Below are 26,001 nucleotides of genomic sequence, written 5' to 3'. Positions count from 1 at the left end.
TGCTTTTGCTACCTGTAATTCCCGCGGGGGCCCATGCGAAATTCAGACCAGCTGCGGGAGCAACAGGATCGCTGGGGAAATGGCCTGATTCTACCCAGGCCGTGGAAATTGAAATTGCCCTTGCAGGTCCGGCTTTGTTTGGAGGATCTTGTAGGGTAGGCTTCAATTTCGCATATGCACGTTGTAAGCCGGCGGAATTGTCTGGTCCATGGATGATGGCGTTACATTTACGAGCCCTTGCATGTGTACAGACAGCTTGCTTGCCTTGCACGGCTTATGAAAGAAGAAAGGAAAGATGGGGAAAAGCAAGGAAAAGGGATGGTTCTGGCTTAAGACGATGAGGAATAACGACTCGTGTGCTTGCCTTGATGGCTGGAGGTCGCGACGTCGTGCTGATACGACCTCGCAAATCAGACTTTGAGATTCGACGCTCACATGCCTTTTGCACGAAGGATGATGCTTGCAACTAACCAATAGATGCGTCATGTCATACGTACAACGCGCCAGGTACAGTGCCAAGCGGTTTGCAGAGGGACCGCGAGATGAAGATGCTACATACGAGTGCCTACATGAGGACAATACGATCGCCGTCTCTCGATGAGTCTAGTGCAGTGCGGATTGTCTGTTTCCGTATGCTGGTAACTTTCCGATTCCCCGGCACAAAGCATGAGTACGAGTAGGGATTCTGTACAGCCTCGTTGATTCAATCCCTGGCGTTTGTTACTCATCACAAATCACATGGGAAGCTCGCCATCACATGTTGGAAAGGATTACTGACCATGTCTACTACAGTTATGATAAAAAAAAACACGGCTGGAGAAGAAAAAAGCAATGCTGGACCACGGACACAAAAGTCCCGAGAAAACAAGACGGGAAAACAACACCATCGCATATCATCCAAAAGAAAAGAAAAAAAAAAAAAGAAAGAAAGAAATCGATTAATTATAAAAAAACAAGTTTTAGGCGAAGAAATAAAGGGCATGGTCCCTTGAATACAACAACGGGATGCAGTAAGCTGGAGTAAACTAAGCCAAGTCGCTCGAATCAATAAAATGAAAAAAAGCTAAAAAGGACGAGAAAAAGCAAAAAAGTATGAAAAAAGTCTTTGGCTCCAACAGATTAAATGCAAGTTCAAGTTTATTACAACGTTTTCGTTTCGTTTTTCTTTCCGTCAGAAAAAACAAACAAACAAACAAAGCAAAACAAACCAGAAAAAACCAACAGCTTGCCCTTGCCCTTGCATCAAACCAACCACTTCCCCCTTACATCAAATGTTCCTTTTTTTTTTTTTGCTTTTTCCTTCGTCTGCTTTATTCCCTCTCAGGAATGGCTCTTTTGCTTTCTTTTTTTCCAAGATCCTCCCGTTCCCGTCTTTCCCACGCCCCCTTAGACTCCAGGCCCTCGATGAGACGACAACACACAACACACGCACAAAGCTTTTCTCAGAACAAAAAAGGGTAAACGAATCTGGATAGACAAGGCCGTGATACTACTGTACTAGACACGGATTTAGGATCGTGCCTCTTCTAGTTCTAGCTCGAGCTGCCTGATTCGCTCGCTCTGGTCCTGGGATCCTGATCCGAGCCGTTTCTTGAGTGATTCGACCTCGGACGTCAGGAGACCAATCTGGTCGTTCTGCGCACTAATCACCTTGGTCTGGTTCTCAATAAGCTCCTTAATCTCGGTCAGGGAGGTTGTGGGATCGCTGGATGTCGGGGCCGGTGTAGGAGCCGGGGCTGAGGAAACGGGTTTCACAGGAGCTGGGGCAGGTGAGGCGACTGGGGGAGTTGCCGGCTTCGGTTCGGATCGGATAGGCAGAGGTGCTCGCTGAGCAGGCTTGACCTCTTCGTCAAAGCTGGATGGCTCCTCCTTCTTGGGCTCCTCATCGTCGTCCTGGAACTTGTTGGCCATGGCGGCAATGGAGCTCTTCTGGTCGCTGACACTGGGAGGGGGAGCTCGCACAACCGGCTTGGGCTCCTCCTTGGGCTCCTCCTTCTTGGGCTCGACCTTGGGGGCCACTGGGGCGGCGGGTGGCTGGTAGTCGGCAGCAACCTCCTTGGGAGCAGTTCCCTCATAGACACTCTCCAAATCAATCTTGGCCGGGAGTCCCGTCTTGCCATCGAGCCACTCCTTGGCGCTGACGGCGGGACGAAGGCCCACGGCCGGGGGGAAGATGTCTGCCTGGAAGGTCTCTGCTCTTCGGGGCACAGTGAAGGAGATGGGCTCGATGTAGTTGTCGTTTACTGTCTTGAAGGCGCGCATGACCTCGTTTTCGTGAACCTGGGACGGGATTAGCCGGGGCTGTCAAAGTAACACCCACGAGTCGTTGAGGATACTGACGTTGATACCGCGTCGCGGAATAAAAGCGATACCTCGCTGGGGGTCGACAGACTTGTACTCGCTCAGGTACTCGAACTTGTCGTTCTCGTACTCGTAGTAGCGGATGTTGCCATCGCTATAAGGCTAGTCAGTAGCTGCACACGCACAGGGAACCACAAAACGGTTATTCATGAAGACGGAGGGGAGAGAGCTTACCCCTTGCCAGCAAGGTAGAGGCAGTTAGAACCGTCATCTATAAAACACAAGTTAGCGATCCGATCAGTGCGACTTGGAGAGTGTTGTTGACATGGACGAACCCCAGAACGGCATGCAGACACCGGAAATGGCATCCAGATGAGTGAACCCTCCGATGGGGTCGCTGCGGCCAGGTTCCCAAAGGGCAATCTGGCGCTCGCTCATCTTGGAGAAGCCAGTCGTGGCGAAGCGGTTGTGCTCGCCCAGCCAGACTGCTCTGCTGTTCTTGGCGCCTGTGTGGCCCGCGTACTCGTGCACAGGCTTCTCCTGGCGGACATCCCACACTCGGATCTTCTTGTCTCTCGACGTCGTGACGAGAAGGTCGCCGCTCGCGTTCCATGACAGACTCTGTACGATGTCGGCGTGCTGGAGAGTCAAGTGGTTCTGGCCGGTGGCGATGTCCCAGAGCTTGATTGTGAAGTCGCCCGAGGCAGAGGCGAGGATGTTGTCGGCCGCGGGGTTAAACAGGACCTGCCCGACTTTTCTATCGCGAGCTGGTTAGTAATGGTAATGTAATTATTCTCTCCCGCTCTAGAAGCATAGATCAAGGATCGAAATCGAAAGGGGAGTCGCCTACCTCGTGTGTCCTCCCAGCTTGCTGACCGGCGATACATCGGGGATGACCTCGGCATCCGTGTAGAGCGTAAAGTCCTGAGGGACCTCCCAGATGAAGACCTTTCCGTCCTCCGAAGCCGAGGCGATGATGCGGTCGTTGAACGGGTTCCTTTGCGATAAAGACAAGTCAGCGACCCAAACCCTCTAAGCGACAAGGGGTGTGTTTGCAAAAAGGCAACCCGAAATAGGGGGCAGAGAGGCATAGCTCACCAGTCAGTGTCGAGCACAGTCGCCGTGTGTCCGCGGAACAGAGGAATCTGGTCGGGAGCCTTTCCCTTCTCGTTCAAAGGGATGACAGCAAAAGCGCCGCCTCCAGACGACTCCCAATTGACCGACAGGTACTCGGCGTTGGCCTAACGTTGCAAGCTCTTTTCATCAGCAAACCCGCGTGTCCAAGTATTCGCATGTCGCGTCTCGACGCCGTTCCGTACCTTTACCAGGTTTGTGTCCCAGGCATTCCGGCTGATGCGCAGGTTGTCGTAGCAGAACTCCTTCTTCGTGGGCTTGCCAAAGATGTGACCTGCAGCCCGTCAGCCTCGTCCGTCGTCGTCAGCGCCGTGAATGCGCCTTTCGCGCCTGGGGAGGGGACCTACGGTACTTGGACGCCCGGACGAATCGACCAGCCATTGCGGCGTCCTCTGGCGAACGAGATCTGGGGGACAAGGGAGAAGAGAAGAGGCGGGAGAGAGAGAAATCGAGGGCTTGCGGACTTGCGCTTGGGAAGAAGAGCTGAGGATTTGGGGTGTGCTGGATGAAGATGGAGGAAAGCAAGAGGTGCAGTGCAGCTGGTGCTTGAATCCCCGTTACAGGTGACGATGCCCCCCCCGAAGGACCCCCCCAAAAAGGACCCCCCCAGAGCTCTGAGCCCACTGAAAGGGCCCGCTGCGCCTCGCCAGCTGGACCCCACCAGCCCGCTTTTTGGTGCTGCCGTCAGCGCTCCGTCTCTCAATTAACGCGGGCGTCAATGCGAGATGGCGCAAGGGTCACGTGTCTCAGCTTAGATGCAAAGGGGGACGTTTGTAAGATTAGATTAGAAGAATGAAATGACGTTGGTCAACAAAGGGGGTTGTGCTATACTCTGTGCTTTGTTTACGGTAAAGCATCTGAGAAGCATGGGAATAGCTTCATAATCTACTTACTCTTATATATATATACAATATTTAATACATAATACATACAATACAATATACACACAGAAGTAGGCAGGGTGTTAACGGAGCAAGCATGCTCATGCTCCTAATATGGAAAATACACGCATGATAATAACCCCTTTCCTCATACCGAACCCCCTTTTACTTCCTACACCCGTGCGCCATTCCCTTCATTCACGCCCCAGAAACGAACGAGCAAGAGGGGCCAAACATCCAGCAAAGTGACTACTACTACAGAGTACATTCAACTACTCCAAGTTTTTTTGCATCAAGGAACTGCGCATTGGCTGCGTTGGTCTCATTATACTTGCTAACAACGGTTTTTTAATACAAATCAAAATCCATACGTACAGGCGATTCTTTGTCGCAACAGCTGTGGAATCAAAACAGCAAACAATGAAGAAAAAAGTAGAATGTAAAGATAAGAAGAAGAAACGGGAATGAGAGGCCAACAGCAGCAACGAAGAAGAAGAAGAAAACGCAAAGAAAACCACCGGCAACGCCAATGAATGTGTCTGTAGTAGCAAAAAAGAGAAGAAAAGAAGAAAAAAATGCGCCGTCCCCCCCGCCACGACTTCGTCGGTCATACTCCATAATCCAACACGTATTCATAACATAGCAAGTACATCTCCAGTTGGCGTCTTGCCCCTCCGCTTTTTTAGTTGAACGTGCTCCTTGTCCGTGAGTGCACTCTCCGACTGTCCGTTCGGCGTCGAATCTGCTCCTCGTGCTTGAAGACAAGCTCGCACCACTTGGCCCGCGACCGGGGCCCGCTGGCATCCTCTTCCAATCCGGTATCACCACGGCCAATGACGTCGGAAAGGGCCTTCATCCAGCCTTCCTTGTCCTCGGCAGAGTCGGCGTAGAAATCAATCACCTCGCCATTGTTGAACCGGATGCGGAAACCCTCCTCAACAAACATGTACCCCTCTTCTTCTTCTGCAAAGGCGGACCTGCGGCGTTTGCCTCCCTTGCCCGTCGTCTCCTTCTCCATCAATGTTCGACGATCGTCAATTAACCGTTTGGCATTGGAAAGATTTATCGTCGCTCGGGGCTGGCGAGTAGCCTCGTGGTATGCAGTCAGCTTTGTGCCAACAAGCTTAAAGTATCGGCGGCGCCAGTACTAAATCAATGGGTTAGCCAAAATTCAAACGTAAGAGAATATGAAAGGGGGGGAAAAAGTTGCAACATCAACTTACAGGACAGTCACCACCCTGCTGGCTCAGAACACCCTCCCAGTTACGGGCAAGCCTCTCTTCGGCGGCCTTGAGCTCCCGAATGCATGAGTTCATGCTCTTGGGCATGTCATCATCCGTAACGTTCTTGGGGCGCGGTACAAAGAGAAGCTGAAGCTCCAGCTTCCCGATGTTGTACGGCGCCTTTCTGAGAATGCCAGCAGCGTTGCCTCGTTTGCTCTTGATGGTGGACGCAAAACTCTCTTCCTCGGTGGCCCACTCGTTGAAGCAGACCACTTCGACGGTGTACGGGCGGCCGAAGCATCGGGTTTCGTGCTCCTTCAGGGAGATGTAAGCTCGAGCAAAGCTTCCATCTTCAGCAGCCAGCGGTGAGAGGAGCTCATAGGCCGAGCCGGCATCCTTACGCTTTTGTGCCAGCGCTTCCTTTTGCTGCAGCGCAAAGCGCTCTTCTTCTGCCCTTTGTCGAAGCTCAAGCTCCTTTCGCTTCTTGGGTGATGCAAACACCCTGCTGAATGTGGATGTCTTGGGTTTTGTCATCTTGACTGCCGCAGGCTGGACATGGGAGTACGTCGGCTTCTCCAGCTTGACATTCAGCGTGAGCTGGAACTCGAGGTCGTTGGGCACGACAAGTTCGAATTCTTGTCCAATGGGTGCATTGCGAGCCAGCTCCAGCCAAGCTGTCGTCACACAGTGAACACCGTTGTCTAGAGTGAGGCTGAACCAGCTGCGCTCATCTAAGAAATAAAATGTTAGATTCGGCTGCCATTTTAGGATACGAAGAAAAAACTTACTCTTTGGAATTGGTAGGTCAAGGTCCTTGACACCAATGACCTTGACAAACAGGCGGCCTCTCTCACCCGCGTCTGGGCCGGCCGCATCAACACTGTATTCTTCTTCAACAACCTTGTTCAGAGTGGTCGAATTGCTCTCCTGGCCCGGCAGTGGCGGAACGGGGCTTAATATCGGCTGGCCCTTTCGAATACTGCGACGAGTTTGGCTGTTCCAGGGCTCCACTGTCCACGACTGCGGCCGATTCGACTTGATGGGTGAATTGTTAGCAGATCGTGCTTTCCAAGAATCCTCGGCATCCTTGTCGCTGGCAGACACGAGTTTGGTGTTTTGTCGCATGAGGTATCCGCGCTGAGAACGAGATGTAATATTAGCATCGAGTTGATTCTTATCTGGTGAAGTGTGCTGCTTCCCTGACACTTGTCGAGGCGAAGAGTGGTTGTGGTTGGTGGTCATCTGTGTTGTGTGAGAATAGGGGCGACTAAAAGCTACCTTTTGCGTTTCAATGACTCGTTCAAAGTCTTTATCCAAGCTGAGGCCCATGTCCAGGTCCAATGTCAGGCTCTTGTTCTTAAAGCTTGGATGCCGAGCCAGGAAACTGTCATTGCTCAGTTCGGCATCGTTACCATCTCTTGACATGAGCGCACGATGCTTGCTTGGGATCGATGGCACACTAGGTATTTCACCACTGACGTGCCTACGAGCCTCCCGCATAGCCACGATATCCGAAGGCGTGTTGGAAATCCTCGTCTTCAGCTTGGAACCGGAGGCCTTGATCGTTGCGAGCCGTTCGGGAATCTCGGGGGATTCTTTGCGGACAATCTCCTCTTCGTCAGAGACGGGGTTATGGATGACAGAGTCGGGAGTTTCCGATCTATCTTCCGATCTGTCTGCGTATGAATCGTCGCCCCAGCCGGTACCGTCGTATTCAGGTTTGGGGACCAGCTTCTCTGGAGTCTTGTTTCGGAGGATTTCGTTTGATACTTTTGGTGATACGTCGTGCTCTCCCTCCGAGTCCGTTGCCTCTGGTACTTCGCGATTAAATTCAAGAGCGGCTGGTTCAAGCTCAGAGCCCTCAAGCATAGAAGGGTCAAACGAAGATATCTCCAATGTAGCTTCGGGAGTGGCGTCCGATGATAGATCAGAAACCGAGAGTGCCGATTCGCTGACCATACTAGATTCAGCCTCGGTGTGTGTTTCGTCTTCAGTTCCCGCCGGAGAGACGGCACGGGGAGTCAGCGCCTCTTCGCTAACATCATGTTCCGGAGGCGATAATTCTTCCACAGACTCCTTGGCAGGTTCCTTGGCAGGTTCCTTGTCGGCTTCGGCGACGAGCTCCTTGACAAGCTCCTTGACAAACTCCTTGGCGGGTTCCTCGGCGGGTTCCTCGGTAGGCTCCTTGGCTGGGTCCTCCACGGTGTTCTCAGTGGGCTCAGTCTTAAGCCCAGACTCCGTATATTGGCTGTCATCACCCCCATAATGAGAGCCCGAAGCATCCAAGTCATCGTCAGATTCGAAGTGAGACTCGTCGTCATATTCGTCATCGTATTCGGAATCGTAGTCGAGCTCGGAATCGTCTTCATGGATAACCCGATGAATAATCACGCTGCTCTCCACGGGATCATCCTCATCATACGGGCCGTCGCCTTCATCATCATCATAAGAACGGTCGTCGTCTTCATCGTCCTCATTGTCCTCGTCATCCAGCAGAGAGTCTTCAGTTGACGGAATGGGAACATCGGGGTCAAGAGGAAAGTGCTGGTCTCGAAGGGGGCTCCCCGGCGGCGAAGAAAAGTTGTACTCTGATTCGGGATCCGACAATATCTTGCTCCCGTTGACACGCTTCATGATGGACTCCCTAGAGATGGGCTGTGGCAGCTGATAGTCTCCCAGTCCAGACATGTCGCCAAGATTGTCTTCCTCTTCATGGACCTCGCCCTCTTCGTCTTTGTGGATGTCGAGGGCGATTTGGCTATCGTGGCCGTCAGCCGTGTTGAGTGTGTCGTCACGGGACAGTGAGCTGCGACTGCGACCAGAACTTCGGCGAAGACGTCGCTCGCGCTGTTGTTCGGCAGCGGTCTTACCGCTGCTGTCATCAGACATCATCATGAGCTTCAGTCTTTCCTCAAGTGACATCTTGCCGCTGATGAAGTCTTCGATATCGGACTTTGTGGCTGAGGCTGGAGGTGGAACAGGTAAGCTTCTATGAGAACCACCCATCTTCTCCGGGTCCTGAGAGAGCGCAGGAGACGAGGGCACAGAGCCGGTAGACTGGCTTCTGACATGACTTCCTGGAAGAGGGGGAAGAGGGCGATTTTCTGCAACGGACCCGATGGACAGACGCCCCGAACTGGTTCCTGCCAGACCCCCTTCAGGCAGGCTTCCATCATACTCGTCATGCTCGTTGTTCATCAAAGAGTTGTCTCTGGCCCAATCATCGGGGCCGACGACTGGGGTCTTGTCTGTATCCTCGAGAGATGCATCGAAACTCTCATCATCGTGGCCGCCCATGTGATTGGGATCGTAGAGAAGATCCTCGTCTTCCTCCTCGTCCTCATCCATGGAGTCATAGCTGCCCTCGCGCGAATTCGTTCCGATAGAAGAGAGATCCGGAGTGGCCATCTCGTACTCGTTGATCTGGGGCGGCGCAGCGTCGAAGGTCACGCTCTTCGTGTGCCGATGCGAGGGGCGGCCGCTGGGAGAGCCGTCCACGGCAGATACATCTGCAGACCACATGCCCGTCTCATGGTCGAAGCTGCTCTTGAATTTGGATGGCGAAAGTGACGATTTGGTGGGTGAAGCCTGGTCTTTGCTGGGCCCTCTGGGCGTACTGGGACCAGAATTATCTGACTTTGTTGGACTCATGGGCGCGGGCACAGCAATGGACTTGTCGCCATCAGCGTAGTAAGGGCCGGGGGAGCCTACCGGCAAACCGTATGTGCTCTGGACCTTGGCTAGAGGTCTCTCGATCTGAGGAACTCGGGTTGGGTCATATTCCTGCTTCTGCTCGAGAGCCTTGATGTTGCTATTCTTGACGCGGGAAGCTTTCTGGAGACGCTCGATCGATGAGCGCCGGGTCGGAGAGGGCGAGCCGTTGCCGTACATGTTCTCCGAATTGCGGTTTTGCCAAAACACTCGCGGCGATGCCACCGAGTCGGCGGGCGAGGGCTGGAATGGAGACGAATCATTGCCGCTGTTTTGAGTCGACTTCTAAAAAAAACGCACACACCCCCCATGTCAGCGCGAGACATCACCACACACAATGTTGTTAAGCATTCCACGAACCTTGGTAGGAGACATTTGGTTCCAGCTAGGAGAATTGCGTCTCCTTTCCGTGGGAGAAAGTTCAGATAGGGGGCGGGGCTGGGGAGCGGCGTTGGGCGATTTAGCCGGTGACGAGCCTGGCGTGCCCTTGGCGATGCGCAATGGGTGCACCTGGAGAGAAGAGGTTGGAGGTTAGTATTTTTTTTTTTTTGCTGCCTCTCGTGTCGGGGGCCAAGTTTTTGGGGGCCACGTTGGGCGTACCGGTTCAGATGACATATCGATCGAAACTGGTCTGGCTAATCCTTGCACTCGGGTTGGGCTAGGACGGTTGACGCATCAGCGCGTAGGGCCGATCAGCGCAAAAGAGGTGATTGTGACTCGAGCGGAGGAATGCAACGACTTGCCGGCGTCGTGTGTATTCCTCGTTTTGTCGCAAAGGGTATATATAAATAAAAGGGAGGCTAAGGTTGGGGGACGGCAGCCTCGAAAACGAGCGTTTGGAATTGAACAAGGAGAGAGGGGGGAAAGGGAAAGGGGGCGCGAGAATATCAGAATGTTACGCCGGGTTAACTCTGTTCTCTTCAGTATGATTGATGATAAAAAAAAAAGGAAAAGGAAAAAAAAAAAGTTGCCTCGGAGCCGTCAAGTCGACTCGATCGTTGGCATCCAAAATCGATATCAAACGATGTCAACTTGGCGAGGTTCAGAGAAGGGGGGCCTATTCATTTGCAGGTCGGGAGTGTTTAAGGGAACATGGAAGCAGCAAATGCACCGCCGTCGGGCAGCGTGATTGGCCTAACGCAAAACAAAACACGGGCCCCTCAATGTGCCAGGGGTTGTCGTGGCAACGCGGCTGCTGGAGCACACTATTTTGCCTAGCCTTGGGGGGCCTTCCGGGGCACATCGCAGCTGAGGAGGGGTTGGAGGCGCGCTAAATCGTGCTGCGACAGGGCTCTCGTCAGGCGGCTTGCAGCCCAGCAGAGCACTGGGGCTTGTGCTATGTAAGGTATCCATGGAGAGCTAGCAGACGGGAAGCCTCGTAACAGCGCCCTATGAGCGGCAGCCAAAAACTCAACATGAACACCCGACCCGACTGCAAAAGAGCCTTGAGTCCATCGCCATGGCAGCCGGCAGGGGTCTGAGACGAGGCAGCATGCAAACAATCAGACGGCCAAGGAGAGGTTTGGGCGTCCCAGGACGCTGATTCGGCTGATTGCGCCGCACGATGCACCCATTCGTTTACGTACAGCCCTGATGCAGAGGCTATTCGCACCCGCATCTCGCGCTAGACGCCTGCAAAGCATTCGGCCTGCCCTGTTGCGTGTCGTCATCAGAACACATGCACAGCGGTCAGTTTCCGATGGATGCCATCATACTTTCATAAATACTCCGTTGCTCCATGGCCCATGTTGTTCTTTTTCCTTCTGGCCTCTTTTTTTCTCCTCTTAGCTGCTGAGCGGCGATCCATCTTTTCTTTCTTTCTTTCTTTCTGTCTTTTCTTCCTTCGGCCGGTGGATTCATGCAAGGCTCGAGGATGGATGCATGACAGACCCATGTCCTGGTGTTTACTTTTTGCTTTTGTTTACTTTGCATGAACGGCGCTTCTCATCTCTCGGGTGCTACTCCTTTATTGGTATTACGACCATCATCGCCACTCTTACCTGCAGGTGATTGTGAAACACGGCAACGCCATGGTTACCGAGAAGAAGGACCTGGGATTTTGAAAAGGACGCTTGAGCCAGCAAATTTCCAGGCCCTGGCTGCGTTATCAAAGATGTGCGGATTTGTGTCTTACAACCCAATTTGTGTTGCTGTACGCGGACTCGTATATACGGAGCATGACCTCCTTTGATCCACTCCGATCCTGTAAGGCTCAAATCAACCAACTCAACGAACCCAGGCAATATGTACATACTAGTAATACTGCAGTCCTACCTGAGGGCCACCAGATGGACAATCTTGTTTGATCCAGGGTGGTAAACTCTATTTTTATGACGGTGACCTGCACGGCACATTGCAACACAGCATGAAGACTCACTCCATCCACACTGGCGGTCCCTTAGCGTCGGGCCATTTCTTATCCATGGATTTTTGGGGGCATTTTTATTTTCTCTCATGTCAACAAACGGATTTCCTCAGACCCCCTGGCTCCCGTTCCACCGCACGCAATCATCAAACTTGACGCCCGTGCCGCCGAAACAGTCCAAGGCACTCCCTATCGTGAGATCGACTTTACCCCGGCTCAGCCTCTTGACCGTTTCCAAGTCCTCCAGTTGCCGACCTCCGCCGGCATATGTGACCGGAATGGAGCACCACTCTGCCAGACGCTCAACAAGCTTCTCATCTATCCCCCTTTGCAGACCCTCATTGTCCGCGGCGTGGATGAGGAACTCTGAGCAGTAGGGCTCCAGCAGCTGTATTGACTCTGCAGATGTTTTAATAAAACGAGCCCGTAATCAAATTACCAAGGGATTGATTACTGGGACTAACCTTGGTTGATTTCCATGTCTGTCAGCGTCTGCCACTTGTTCATGGCAACAAACCACTTCTCCCCCTGACGGCGACAGCTGAGGTCAATAACCAGCTTTGCCTTGTCTCCTCCCAGAGCCCCGAGAACAGCATCCAGTCTCTGCTGGCTGAAATGGCCATCCGGGAACAGATAGGACGTGATGATGACCTAACGAAGGAAGCATCCGGGTTAGCAGCTCGAGAACGATTTTGGTTGACGTAACACACCAGGGGGGTCATCTATACCTTTTCTGCTCCCGCATCAATCCACTCCTTTGCATTCGTATCCTTGATGCCGCCTCCCACCTGGAGTCTCCCAGGCCATGCCTGCAGAGCCTGTTTCGCAGCGCCGTCGTTTCCCCCGCCCAGCATAATCACATGAGCGCCCTCGAGCTCATTGTCTCTGTACAGCCGCGCAAAATACTCGGCCGGATGCTGCGAGACGTGGTTCGTCTGCAGGGCCTCGGACGAGCTGTCCAGGGTGCCGCCGACAATCTGCTTCACCTGGCCGGCGTGCAGGTCGATGCAGGGACGAAAGCGCGTCATGACGATGCGAGGCCCCCGGATTCGACAAGAGCGACAATTGCGATTGAGAATCGAATTCCGAGTTTTGTGACTCTTTTCAAAGATGATGTTTGCCCGCTATCCGCCTTGTGGGGCTGTTTAGTTGTTAGTGCTGTGGATGATGTGACGCCACCAGTTTCACGGCACTAAAGAAGGCATCGGCATTTACTGTTGTCAATTAATGTTATGCTTGATACAGCGTTGATCTCTTACCAAGATTTAATTGGTGCAATTTACGCAGATATTTGGCTTCAGATTGCCTACAGTAACTACTGCTCACTTGTCTAGCTGCTCAGTAATTAGAGGCAATCTGTTGATTCTAGGGTATGTACATTGGTAGTGTATTTGCCAGCAGTATCTTGAAATTGTCAGTTAGTTCTTCACACAGCCCTTTGTTTACTTTCTTCACGAGTTGTGTTTCAAGGCGTTATCCATCTCAAAGATAGCAAAATCATGTGGTGTAACAATAACAAACCTTTCCGCTTTATCATGTGAATTATTGTCTTATCAATATGGCTGTCAACGGAATTGGTAAACCCAAGTTTGACACTGGTAGAACTCGGCTACCCTGAATTTCATCCATCTGTAACTCCACATAGAAACAGCAAATGCAAGCGTAAGCTCCAAACAAGTTCTTTTAACTACTTCAGAATGTCTATTGCGTTTTATTGATGCCTTGAGGCGTTCTCGAATGATAACCAGTATCTTCAAGCCAACTCAAACGCTTCCGGCCAATGAAAACCTGCCCGCCCAGCCACGCCGTTTGTAGGCCTCCATAGCACAGTGACTGACGTCCAGTATTTTAGCCATCTCCAATAAAAGCTTCCTTTCTACGTAATCTCCCCCCCCTCAACGGACACCAACGCACATGCACATATGACCACAACCTCGAAACGTCGCAACGCCTTTTCGCCAACCTCCCATGAAGACTCTTGGATAATGAACGAAAGCGCCTGGGACACCGCCTCAATCATCACCACCAGTTCCGCAGACGAGTGCCACACACCCACCCCGTCCACCATGTCAGAACCCATCAACATCAAAGACGACGGCTCGTCCATCCTCACCATCCAATCCGTAGAGCACCACCCGAAAGCCGGCAAGCAATTCATGATTCGCGAGAAGCAAAAGCCGCACCGCATCATCACGCTATCCTTCGGCGATCTGGTCCTCATGGACGAGCAGTCTGCCGCACAAGGATGGCTCTGGCAGTGTGTCAAGAAATCCGGCTGGTACGGTTTCCGAAACGTCGTTTCCGGCTCGTACCTCGGGTATCACGGACAGAACAAGAAGATCCAGGCTACCATGCCGCATCACAAATCTCATGAGTACTTCATGACGGAGAGGCATGAAGACGGCGGCTATGTCCTCCTGACGATGCATGGCGAGGAGCTGTGGCAGGTGACAACCTCCAAGGACGGAAAGTCGTTGGTCGAGAAGAAGGCAGAGGAAGGGACAGGAACAGCTTGGGATTTTTTTGAAATTAGCTAGGCTCACACTCTTTAGTGAAAAATAGCCAGGCTCACGCTGTTTAGTGAAGGGAAATTTACCCACAAGAAATTTGGCGATATGCATTTTTCACTTTGGCGGCCATCACGATTAGGACTGGTATGGATACTTGGTATCATAATAAATTCATTGCACAAAAAACCCAAAATCCCCGCTTAACACGCTATATCTACGACAAAAGTACATTTTACTTCTTTTCCGCAGAGTGATCCTCGCGAACGCTATCCGACTGCGCAGCGTCCAGGCCTTCCAGGCCATCCAAGCCGTCAACGGTGCCGTGGAACATGCCCTGGATGTCCACGACAGGTCCCTTGTACGTCTTTCGGCCGCCGAAAATCCAAGTACCGCCCGAAATGAGGAGAATGATGCCAAAGGCGACAATGCAGTAGTTCATGTTGGCGGGGGTGACTGGAAGCTCCGGAGGGAACACGAACAAGACGGTGGTCAAGATAGCCCACATGATTCCAACCTTTCCATGAGAGTTAGCATTTTTGGTCTATACAAGTTTGCGAAGGGTGTAAAAAGAAAAGCTCACCAGGTTCATAATCCAGCCGAAAGGCTCGGGAATCTTGAAAGAGCGATTCTCCGGGAGCATCTTTCGGCCGCGGAGGACATTGATCGCCGGGGGAATGGCGTAGGTGACGCCGAGAGCCACAACGGACGCCGATGTGATGGCGTTGAAGGTGCTGCTAGAGCCCAGGAAGATGCAGCCAAAGATGATGACCCAAGCCACAGTCCAGAGCAGAGCGTTGATGGGCACGTCGAGAGTAGGGTGCACCTGAGCGAAGACGCTGCTGAAGGGCATTCCTCGGTCGCGAGCGAAAGCGTAGCTCATTCGGGTACTGGTGGCGACCAGGGTGACGGTGGTGAAGAGCATGCAGACGAGGGGGAACATGAGCAGGCACACGCTGCCAGCCTTGCTGTTGGTTGCGTCCATGAAGATCTGCAGCAGCGGGCCGTAAGCAGCGCTGATGACGTTGTCGACGTCCTTGATGCAGAAGAGCAGCGCGGTGAGAAAGATGAATCCAGTGAACATGCCAATGCCGATGCAGTACAGCATGATCTTGGGGCCCTCCTTCTGTGGCTCCGGGATTTCCTCAATCATGTGGGCAACCGCATCGAAACCTATTTCAAGTGAGACGAGTTAGTAGTGTCCTTTCTCTATGATCCAAGAAAGTGTTCTTTCATCTATCATCAACGTACCTGTCAAGGCAAATGCTCCCTGCAGCAATCCGAGCAGCCAAGCCATTCCATCGGGCCAGCCAACCTCATTGATGAAGTTGCCGTAGACAAACTCGCCAGACTGGTAATCCGGGGACGCGGTCGCCAAGACCGTAATGCTGATGATGACGAAGCCGGCAACCGACCAGAAAAAGGCAGCCTTGGTGAAGAGAGGCAGGATTCTGGTCATGAAGGCATTGATGACCAAGGCAATGAGAGCGAAGGCGATGTAAATCAAGAATTGATGCCAGGCCTTGGGCTCAAAGTCGGGGTGAAGCAGCGAAATGATGTTCATGATGAAGGTGCTGCCAAGCAAACCGCCGGTAGCACTAAGGGCAACCCAGCCGGAGACATTGATCCACCCCGTCACGTAGCTAATGCCGCGGCTCCATCGCTTCCATGAAACAATGGCGGCCCAGTGATACTGACCTCCGGCCGTGGGATAGGCGGAGAGGAACTCGGCGAGAGAAGCGGCCTGACACAGATTGCAGATGCCGGCCACGATCAGACCCCAGATGACGGAACTAGCGCCGCCGGAGGGGAGAGCGAGTGTGATTGAAGCGGCCAAGGCGGTCCATGTGTTGAGAATGGCAAAAGCAAGACCCAGCATAGAAATCAAGGAGAAATTCCGCTTGAGTTCTTGCTTGTGACCCAGTTGTGCCAGGGCGGCAGCCTCCGGGGTGAGGCCATGTTTGGGGTCGTTGCTGTAGTCTTCCATTGTCGTCTTGGGGAAGCAGGACAACTTGGAGAAAGGAAACACAAGAAGGGAAAGCGAAATGATATAATAGAGAACACAAGGAGCTAGTTGACCGACCCGACCGGACCGGAACCGGGAACGCAACCGGGACTGGATGATGCTCCAAGGCGTCAGACTACCGGCAGTAATGGGGGCAGTTGATAACGCAGCTAAGGTAGTGCGTAGAGTTCGGGACATTTCTCAATGGGCGATAGACAATCGGGGCCCCCGAGAACGGCCCATGTTGGGGACGGGGAACTGGAGAAATTTGGGGTCCCCCTTCCCCCAGAAATGCCCGTTTTTGATAAGACGATGAAACTCTGCAATGCGCTGATTCGACGGTGAGATCCCAAAGCCATCTAGGTCCAACTTCCCCATCCAATCACCCTCCCCGCCGGCCACGCGGATGCGCGAGTTAACTTTTCTTGGGAACTGCCCACGCGCGATGCTCCGAATCGTCGACCAAATAGGTGAAATCTAGAGATTCGTCAGATTGATGGCGTTTCGCCTCCAGCATTCCCAAGTCACGGGGGTTGCGGCTACCGATATCCAAGTGGGACGCGTTAGGTAAAGAGTGAGACGCCGCTTGGTGATGGTCTGGCCTTTGGCTATCGGCGGTGGGCCCCCCAGTGTGTGTCGCAGCATCACAATCATCAAGGTGGAAGCCTGGAGGACAGCTTGGTGCGCTAGCTGGAGCAACCCTGACTCGAGATCATCTCGGAGGCTATGGTCCAGCCCCCTGCCTTATCTCCAGATGCGTCCATTGAGCTGTCGGGGTAGTAATCATCATGTATAATGCGAATGGATACGGCCTCGTGGGGCCCATGTTCTGCGCACTTTGCCAGCAACCTTTCCAGATAAACTCCAGGTACCTTGCCTTGGTCTCGTTCCTGCACGCACACCGTTCTTCCATTCGGCGTAGTGCCTGGCTGAAGAAAAAACTTTGATGCATGCCACTGCAGATTTGGGCCACATGCCGTAGATCCCGCTGACGAGAGGGCTTGGCTTGATCTGGGCGCTGAATGGCCCAAGCCTCGCCAAAAGCCTCCAAACCGCCATCCCCAAGGCACGGCCGAGTCAAGACAGTGGCGGCAACTTTTTCCTTCTGCACATATTCTCCCCGGCCTTCGTTGCTGTTCCCCACACCTCGGTATGCGCTAGCACGCCACCTTTGCCCTTGCTGCTTGACACTTTGCTCCGTTCCCCGACATCCTCAGCCTCCTCTGCTGGTCGATTGCCCCCGACATTTCCCATGACATTTTGACAAGCTCGCTCTGATGGGCAATTCATTAGTCAATGATATCCAAAGACAGTGTATTCTTGTGGGTTTCCGGGATTCCACGGAGGCGAACCGGACACGAGAGTGAACCTTCTCCCCGCACTATGCAGCGCCACATCGGAACCGGTTCGAGGTTCTGAATCGGTGTAGTCAGAATGTTGCCCCATGTGTCGAAATGACACCCACAGAATGTCATGCCATGAGCTGAAATCTCGCCTGTCAATGGTCACGACGCGGTTCAAAATACCACCTTCCCATAATCCCCCGCAAACACTATTTCCCCAGCCTAACGGGGCCGCGGAGTCCCAGCCTGGGGAAGCGAAACCCTGGGGAAAGGGGGATGATGACCGGAACCGGGCAGAGTTGACTGAAGCTGTATTTTCCATCGTCACTTGTCGGATTACGGAGTCATGCAAGGGATCAAGATTCGCTTTGATACTGCCAAGTCTAGATCTCGTGGTGGCGTTTTTGCCACCGCCAAACAACGTGCGGCTCTCCTGGATGGCACGTGACTACAACTTGGTTGTTATCTTTCGTTCTAGAGGCAAGGTACGACGGAATCTAGGCACCAAGGCCACGAGATTCGTGTCAGCACATTTTCCTATCAGTTTGATGTTTATTTTAGCTATGTGACAATCCGTATCAGCGATTAGCCACCTCCAGAGCAACGCTTCCATGTTTCCCTTACTCGTGTTGATTTGACTATTGCGGAGCCTCATGCCGAAACTGGTTAAAGGGCACCCGAGCATCCTATCAGTGGGCTGATCGCCTTTTCTTGGTGAAATTGAGATTGAAAATGAGACATATATCGTCCTTGACTATGCTGACCCTGATATCCTTCGAGTAGCCTATTGGACGTGTTCCACATAACTCCTGATTGCGCTGATCCGATGTTCGGTCTTGGAATTGGATTTGTGTGTTGAAGGACACGGAATATCGAAAGCAATGATTGCTCAAACTGGCAGCGTCTTCCGAACGGCTAGACAGAAAATCAGTTTAGCGCGCGACTACACACAACCGGCAATCAAGGTGGCTACTTGAGCTGTCAAGGTGATTTGCCAAGTTCGGAATGTCCTGGGTCCGTCAACGGTCAATCCATCTGCCTGAGTGTCTCTACAAAGAGCCAGAGCAAGAAATAGGTGCCGGGCAATGCCTGTTGGAAATGCTGAGCCTCCCTGGGAGCCTCTAGTTCGAGCTACATACACCAACTCGAAAGCATTATTCTGGGGGTTCTCGAAATGAGGCACAAGTCATTTTGCAAACTCTTTCGCTTTGTGTTATACGTGTTATATAAGCCTGGTGCTATCTACTGTGAGGTAGTGTCGTCGAGCTAACTCATCCTGGTGTTGGATCTGATAGCTCCAGATATGATCTGCCTTAGCTGCATGACTTTGCGCCTTTACATCTATATGCAGACTTGGCTTGGCGCCCTTGCAGCTACATACTGATGATTTGGTTCTCTAGTATGTCGAATGGAATTCCATCACGGATCGCAAAATGCCCAGGTTTGCCTCGCGCAGCCTCGCGTCTTGCTCTGCCTTCCACTCATCGGAAAAGGGATAGGTGATATAGCCGTCTGGATCCATGACTGAGTGCGACTTGGACCGGTCTGGCAGCGCTAGAGGTATTCCCTTCTTGATACGATATATGAGGTCTGGATTCGACATGAACGGCGCGCCAATAGACACCGCAATGTCGGCCACCCCGATATATCTCTCGACAGCCTCGATGGCGCTTGTGGCATCGAAACCGTGGTTCAAGATGATTGGGCTTGTCATTCCCCACATACGGATGAGAGTGTCATTGCTGTCGCCGAATAAAGCTTCCGCAGAGTTTGTCTGCCGAGCTACAAAAGCCTCTACCAAGTGTAGATATGCGAGCTTCAGGCCACGGAGCTGCTGGATAAGATGGATGAACTGCGGCATGGGGTCGTGCATCCTCATTCCCTGCCAGGAACACCATGGCGACAGACGAATTGCGGAACGCTCAGGGCCGACGGCACCGACAACCGCGCGCATGACTTCAAGAGCAAACCGGGAGCGGTTCTCAACACTGCCGCCGTAACAATCCGTGCGCTGGTTCGATGTGTCTTGGATGAACTGGTCGACGAGGTAGCCATAACCGCCGTGGACTTCAACTCCATCAAATTCTGCTTCAAATACGGCGCGCCTTGCGGCCGTCGCGAAATCTTTCACCAGGGTGTCGATCTCTTCCGTGGTCAGCTCTGCAGGTGTCGGATGCCCTTTGCTACAAGGCATTGGGCTTGGAGAGGCAAACCGGACCGAGCCTCTAGGCAGGCCAAACAAGACTGCGTCTTCTTCTAATACTCTGGGATTTGCAACTCGGCCAAGTGCCCCGATCTGAAGGTAGATGCGCGACCCCTGAGCATGAACAGCGGCTGTGACGGCTTTCCATGCCGCAACTTGTTCATTCGTCCAGATTCCAGGAGGGTGCGGGTAGCCAGACGTGCGAGGAGATATGATGGTCATTTCAGTTATGACAAGAGACCCTGGATAACTGGCGCGTTCAGCGAAATAAGTAGGCACCATAGGGACCAAAGGCACGTGTCGCCGGCTATTGCGAAGCCTCGTCATTGGTGCCATGACGATACGACTGGAAATGGCCCCATTCCCAAGTTTTAGAGGGAGAAATAGAACGGTGTTTGCCGCTGGACAGTCCTTCGTTGCAGTGGACTCCATGAAGCGAATGGTCGATGATGTCGATGGGTAAGACTATGAGATCAGAGAGCTCAAGAAGAGCCAATATGATGTGGCTGACAGACAGACAACTGAAAGAGAGAGATATATATTGGAAGCATGAAAGCCCAGCCTATATAACCAGAACCCGAGTATTACGCACAGAGCTCTGTGTCTCGTGTAGAGCAGCTCAGCACGGTGACTCGTTGTAAAGACTCGTCTAATCCCCATACTTATAACAGCGAGTATCAGCCTAGATTTCATATTGTGCGGGCTTCGTTTAGGCACAATACTGGAGGCGATTGGTTGGAATAGCTTGCGGACATTCAGCTTGTTTGAGCAAAGGCTGACGCATCTTCACACCGTCTCATTGCTTTTCTGCCGAGCTACCAAGTTGATGTGGAGGCGGCAAGCAGACCCCCGGGATGTTCTGCCCAGAACTTTTCTGAGGAGCTTTGGAGCTTTGGTTGGTTCTTTGCAAGATCAACTAAGCTCTGGGTGGGCTCGATTGCAGGGCGTGCCTTGGACACGAGGGAGCATCTTACATGATAGTCTCGGGGGGGCTGTGGCTTTCGAGGTGGCGGGCCGTTAGTATGCCGTTCCTGGTGCCTCGTACGTACGTATGTAGACAGCAGGGGTAGCAGGTGGCGAGGATATCGTGAGGCTTCATCGACATTTGTGACCGTATCCCGGCCAAGGTTGTGGCGTCGAGAGGTCAGAAGCCAGACTCCTAAGCTGCAATATATCTACATCTAGGGTGATTCTCACATTCGTCCGGACTTGACGGAATCGTGTTGGAGCGATTGGTAATCCTGAGAAACCACAAACCACCAGCTTTGAAACCGTCATGGTTTCTTCCATTCTAGAGCCCCCCGTCGATGAGGTGCATATGCATACATGTCACGGCTTCAACACGAATGTCCGCTGCGGATGCCGCATCCCGCAGTCAGAGTCCGCAGCCCCGCGCGTTCATCTGCCATGCAATGCAACCCGGATAGACGGCCGGAACTGCCACATTTGGCCCGCGAGGCCATGAGTCGTGCGGGCGGCTGGCTGCGTGTATTTCCAGGCCATCAATGAACTGGAATGCTCGTATGTTTGCTTCACTGATGCTGTTCAACCCCGAACAGAGCAGCGCCCAGCCGTTCATTGGCCGGTGCGCGGATCGCGGACCAGCGAGATTGAACCCCCGGCTTAGCCAAATCACTTCATCGCCTGGCGTGTTGTGTTTACCCGTCAGTCAAAACCTCTCCTCTCGCACTGAAACTGGAATGCGACAAGGGCCCTGCTGTGTCAGGTTTTACCCCGGAAACCCTGTCAAATCCATCCCAAGTTGCCGCCGAAACGATTCAGCAACTGGCCTGACGGGTGCGATCTGCTCCACTCGGGACGGGTCTTTACCAATTTCTTATATACCACCGAGGTGTGATGAACAGGTTCCCGTCCCATATATAAGAACAAGGGGGCTCGCTGGGTAATGTAATTAGCCACCATGTCTTCCATGCGACAGGAGCCTTGCCGTCAATCCGCCTGCGCAGCCGCGCGCAAGTCAAGATGGCGCCTCTACATGTGAGCAGGCTCAGAGACGACGACATTCCGCTCGAGAGCCCGCCCATTACGCCTCGCTCTCGTTCCGACACGGAGAAGAGCGGCCGGCCGGATGAAGCCGAAGACGATGACGATGACGACGGCAGCGACGAAAACGCCCTGCGGCCCCCGCGCCCGGTCTCGCTCGCGATCTCGACGCATTCCATGGCCAAGAGGCCCGAGTCGCTGCTCCACGAGGCCTGTTTCCTCTTTGTCGTCTCCATGGCGCAGTTCCTCGGACAGACGGGCCTCGCTCTGTCCATCATCACCGCCCACATCATTGGCCGGAGCTGGGAGCATGTAAGCGACGGCCAGCTGAGCTGGTTCGCGGCTTCGTTCTCTCTGACCAACAGCACCTTTATTCTCGTCGCCGGCAGGCTCGGTGACTTGTACGGCCACAGGCGGCTCTTCATCGCCGGCTTCTTCTGGTACGGCTTGTGGTCTCTGCTGGCTGGCTTCAGCGTGTACGCAACGTCGACGACGTTTTTCATCTGCTGCCGCGCGTTTCAGGGCATTGGGGCCGGGTTGGTGCTGCCCAATGCGGTGGCCATCTTGGGGAGGACGTATCCTCCTGGGCGGCGGAAAGAATTGGTGTTTAGTCTCTTCGGAGCCACAGCCCCAGCTGGGTTCAACGTCGCGGGCATCTTCATCGCACTGTTGGCTCAGCGGGTGTGGTGGCCCTGGTCTTACTGGATCATGGCCGTCTTCTGCTTCAGCCTTGCTGTTGCGGGCATCTTTGTGATTCCCAGAGCGCTGGATCCGCCTCCGAGAACAGAGAGTTCGGTTAAGCAGGGAAGCAGGTTCGACTTTATCGACCGGATTGACATTTTTGGCGCCTTTTTCGGCATCACTGGTCTTGCTCTTATCAACTTTGCCTGGAACCAGGCCCCGATTGCCGGGTGGTCTAACCCATATGTCTACGTTCTTCTCATTGTTGGATTTCTGTTTCTAGCTGGGTTTGGGGTTGTCGAAAGCAAGGCCAAGTTCCCTTTGATCCCGACCTCTGTCTTTACGGGGGATCTTGGCTGGACTCTGAGCTGCATCGCGGCAGGCTGGGCCAGCTTTGGCATTGGTCTCTACTACTACTACCAGTTTATGGAAGTCATCAAGGGCGACGAACCGCTCCTTGCGGTAGGCAAATGGGCTCCGGCGCCAATCATGGGCGTCATCGCAGGCCTCACAACTGCGTACCTGCTCAGCCGCGTCTCACCGAGCGTCATCATGTTCATGGCAATGTGCGGATTCCTTATTGCAGCCACGCTTCTGGCCACAACCCCGGTCGACCAGACTTACTGGGCACAGGCGTTTGTGATGACATTGATTTACCCTTTTGGCATGTATGTGGAGGGGCGAGCCATTCCGTCCTATCCGTCAACGGTGATGCAAAATGAAAGGACTAACCTGATTCTTAGGGACATGTCTTTCCCCGCGGGGACTATTCTGCTAAGCAATGCCATGCCGCGCGAGCACCAGGGCCTCGCGGCGTCTCTCATTGCCACAACGATCAACTATTCCATCTCCCTGAGTCTGGGATTTGCGGGGACCATCGAGACCCAACTGAACCATCACGGAAGCGATTTGCTTCGAGGATACCGATCGGCGTTGTATTTCAGCGTAGGTTTGGCGGGATTCGGAATGGTCCTGACGTTGCTTTTTATGTTTGTGTCGTGGAGACGGAGCCGAAAACCGGCCACTTCGAGTACTCGGGCGGCTGTTTAGCTGCATCATCATGTCAATTCAATGTTTACGTCTGTAATTATGCAATCCGTGATATATACATCTACCTCATGTCAGGTCACGACGCTTTCGCCAGTGACGCTCTATAAATGAATAAGATTGTGTCCAACGCCATGGCTACCTACAAGTAAGGAGAGGAATCAAGGTTAATCATGTGAATAAAGTAACGCGGATGAATAACAGCCATCTTCATTTGACAAGGAATTTCGCTTGCGGTTTGTCCAAGGACCAAGAAGACCGGCGTCTCGATAGCGCTGACATGGCCGTTTAATGCCAAGATTTGACAGCCCGGGCAAGCAATTATTACATATCATGAACATACTGCCGGTGCGGAATTCCCGCAGCTCCGCATACCCGCATATCCGATGCTCTGTCTTGCTGCATCTCCGTCACTTGCAGAACTCGATCGGCCCAAACCATCATTCAAGGAGAAGCGATTCGAGTCGTTCATCATTGCGATTGCGAGTTGCGGCATTTACCAAATTGGCCGCTTATCCATCCTGAATCTCACAGCCGACGCGCACATGTTGTACCCCGGGCGGATATTCCGCAGACCATTGGCTCCGCAAACACACTGATCAGCAACCAGAACATGACATCCTCCTCGGGTGAGGAAGCGCCGGCCAGCTATGCTCGGTTTGCCTGCGATCCTTGTAGGAAGGGAAAACGAAGATGCGATCGGACCGTTCCCCGGTGTGCCCTGTGTGCTAGGAAAGGCGCCCAGTGCGTCTATCTACCGCGGCGTCGGTCTCGTCAGACATGGCCCGAGGGCCGTTCGCCCATGCCAAACACCCTGTCGAGCTCCGGTGCGACTGTATCACGCCCGGATAGTCAGTTGGATCACCGGATACCTCAATATACTTCTGTTGTGACGCCCGTGACACCCGTGACTCCTACAACATCCAATGAAGCCGCCACAGCAACTGCGATATACTTCATCGCTCCGCAAATCTTTCGACAGGCACAGCTTGAGCTGCCCCGGATCCATCCCTCTATACCGGCAGATCTATCGCCATTCGAGAATGATCCTTCCCGCATTCGCAATATTGCGTATACCTTCTTCGACTCGATCCACTGGTGGATGCCGCTCATCTCCAAAAAGGAATTCTTTGCACATCTGCTGAACCCCCTGTCGCAGCGACGGAGCGAGCTTAGTCTTCTCATCATATGTATGCAGCTGTACTGCGCACGCGATCTCAACCCAGGGACGGGGGCACTCGATGTTACTGCTCTGTATCATAATGCCAAGAGACTGCATTTCGAGATGGAGGCGGCGGGGGTGTTGTCGCTGCGGGTTCTCCAAGCTGGCATCTTGATTGCGCTCTACGAATTCGGGCAGGCCATCTATCCGGCTGCGTATCTGACGGTTGGAGCTTGTGCACGCCATGGTACGGCAATTGGGGTTAACAACCTGAGAGAGGAATCGCCGAGTGAATACAGGAGTTCACGCTCAATGTCCGAAGTTGACGAGCGGAGACGTGCGTGGTGGACCATCTTATTCCTCGATCGGTGAGTCTGAGCGAGGCATGGAGAAGATCCACTGTCTGATGTTGGAATAACCCTTTTCTCAGATTGTCGTTGACAAATGGATAGGTTTATGAACATTAGCAATCCAAACAGGCCCCTCGCGACAAAGAATCCGACTTTTGACGATTTGCTCCCGGTTGACGACAAGTTATGGGACGAAGGCGTAAGAGTTGTCGCTTCCAGTTTCATCATTACGCTGACAGTATCACTAGACTGCGAAGCCAAGCGACGCTTTCAGCATCTCTCAGGGCTTTTCCCTTAAGATGGGCATGTTTTCTAGGCTTGGACAGGCCACCTATATGCTCAGTCAGGCCCTCGATCTTGTTGGCCCGGATAATCACCAAGACCCGATGGAAAGGGACCAGCAGATAGCGCAGCTGAGACGAACTGTTCATGCATTGATTACGGTCTCAAACGCCGAAGCCAGTGAGAGAGAACTGAGGACATGTGCTGGATTCTGTCCCCAATTATCGATCTGTTCCAGGTAAGAGGGTTCGAAATTGAGAGCTGCGTGATATGGTGCATAATATTGACCGATTAAATAGCACAATATTTCTGCTTCAAGAGTATCAATGGCGGGCGAAGAGCAATGACATGGGTCTCATACCCAACTACATCTCGGCGAGAGACACTTCGGAAGAGACACTGTCGACCTTGGACCACCTGGCAACCACCGCCCAGGGCTTCCGAGACCAGATGGTTGATACGACTTCGGTTCTGGTTGCCACTCCATTTCTAGCGCATGTCGCATACCAGGCGGCGTTATTTCTCATCAGACTAAGTCGAGGCGAGCCCGACGATATCACAACTCGGAGGATGTCACTGTTCAAGGGCTTGCTGCAAGATATTGTTCCTCGCTGGAAAATGGCTAGTATGTTTATTGCTAATATGGAATCATGCTTTCTTGTTTCAGCATACTAACTGTTGGTAGGGGTCTATTTGGACATTTTGGATGCTCAAGAAATCACAACAGCTTCTGAGGCAGCGTGCGGCCCCCGACCGTTGAGGTACAGCCAGGACCCAGATCAATGATTGGACTCTACCGGTA

At 53.0% G+C, this 26,001-nt stretch overlaps 7 protein-coding genes across 7 annotated transcripts; 2 read left to right on the top strand and 5 right to left on the bottom strand.

Annotated features, from left to right (window-relative positions):
- Positions 1 to 1,509: 1,509 nt before the first annotated feature.
- On the bottom strand, positions 1,510 to 3,816 carry Triagg1_6705 (uncharacterized protein; the record flags this gene model as incomplete). Its single annotated transcript, XM_062901359.1, has 8 exons — positions 1,510 to 2,280; positions 2,341 to 2,455; positions 2,536 to 2,572; positions 2,637 to 3,058; positions 3,152 to 3,298; positions 3,400 to 3,542; positions 3,621 to 3,709; positions 3,783 to 3,816. The coding sequence occupies 8 exons, from the start codon at positions 3,814 to 3,816 to the stop codon at positions 1,510 to 1,512; spliced, it is 1,758 nt and encodes a 585-aa protein (XP_062754321.1).
- Positions 3,817 to 4,998: 1,182 nt separating this feature from the next.
- Triagg1_6704 (uncharacterized protein) lies at positions 4,999 to 9,625 on the bottom strand (the record flags this gene model as incomplete). The annotated part of the gene is made up of 4 exons (XM_062901358.1): positions 4,999 to 5,463; positions 5,540 to 6,270; positions 6,328 to 9,535; positions 9,587 to 9,625. 4 exons carry the CDS (start codon positions 9,623 to 9,625, stop codon positions 4,999 to 5,001), a joined length of 4,443 nt encoding a protein of 1,480 aa, XP_062754320.1.
- A 2,099-nt stretch (positions 9,626 to 11,724) lies between these two features.
- Triagg1_6703 (uncharacterized protein) lies at positions 11,725 to 12,643 on the bottom strand (the record flags this gene model as incomplete). Its single annotated transcript, XM_062901357.1, has 3 exons — positions 11,725 to 12,014; positions 12,080 to 12,266; positions 12,344 to 12,643. 3 exons carry the CDS (start codon positions 12,641 to 12,643, stop codon positions 11,725 to 11,727), a joined length of 777 nt encoding a protein of 258 aa, XP_062754319.1.
- An 894-nt stretch (positions 12,644 to 13,537) lies between these two features.
- Triagg1_6702 (uncharacterized protein) lies at positions 13,538 to 14,152 on the top strand (the record flags this gene model as incomplete). The annotated part of the gene is made up of 1 exon (XM_062901356.1): positions 13,538 to 14,152. The coding sequence occupies one exon, from the start codon at positions 13,538 to 13,540 to the stop codon at positions 14,150 to 14,152; it is 615 nt and encodes a 204-aa protein (XP_062754318.1).
- Positions 14,153 to 14,357: 205 nt separating this feature from the next.
- On the bottom strand, positions 14,358 to 16,109 carry Triagg1_6701 (uncharacterized protein; the record flags this gene model as incomplete). The annotated part of the gene is made up of 3 exons (XM_062901355.1): positions 14,358 to 14,639; positions 14,706 to 15,295; positions 15,374 to 16,109. The coding sequence occupies 3 exons, from the start codon at positions 16,107 to 16,109 to the stop codon at positions 14,358 to 14,360; spliced, it is 1,608 nt and encodes a 535-aa protein (XP_062754317.1).
- A 2,757-nt stretch (positions 16,110 to 18,866) lies between these two features.
- Triagg1_6700 (uncharacterized protein) lies at positions 18,867 to 20,105 on the bottom strand (the record flags this gene model as incomplete). Its single annotated transcript, XM_062901354.1, has 1 exon — positions 18,867 to 20,105. The coding sequence occupies one exon, from the start codon at positions 20,103 to 20,105 to the stop codon at positions 18,867 to 18,869; it is 1,239 nt and encodes a 412-aa protein (XP_062754316.1).
- Positions 20,106 to 21,178: 1,073 nt separating this feature from the next.
- On the top strand, positions 21,179 to 25,985 carry Triagg1_6699 (transcriptional regulator family: Fungal Specific TF; the record flags this gene model as incomplete). Its single annotated transcript, XM_062901353.1, has 9 exons — positions 21,179 to 21,258; positions 21,590 to 23,026; positions 23,102 to 23,303; positions 23,714 to 23,955; positions 24,009 to 24,935; positions 25,020 to 25,116; positions 25,166 to 25,437; positions 25,499 to 25,824; positions 25,885 to 25,985. 9 exons carry the CDS (start codon positions 21,179 to 21,181, stop codon positions 25,983 to 25,985), a joined length of 3,684 nt encoding a protein of 1,227 aa, XP_062754315.1.
- Positions 25,986 to 26,001: the final 16 nt, after the last annotated feature.

This window comes from Trichoderma aggressivum (genome assembly GCF_033847375.1).
Source record: "Trichoderma aggressivum f. europaeum strain CBS 100526 chromosome Unknown scaffold_027, whole genome shotgun sequence".
In the NCBI taxonomy this organism is placed as follows: Eukaryota; Fungi; Ascomycota; class Sordariomycetes; order Hypocreales; family Hypocreaceae; genus Trichoderma; species Trichoderma aggressivum.
This window is presented reverse-complemented; position numbering and strand designations above follow the sequence as displayed.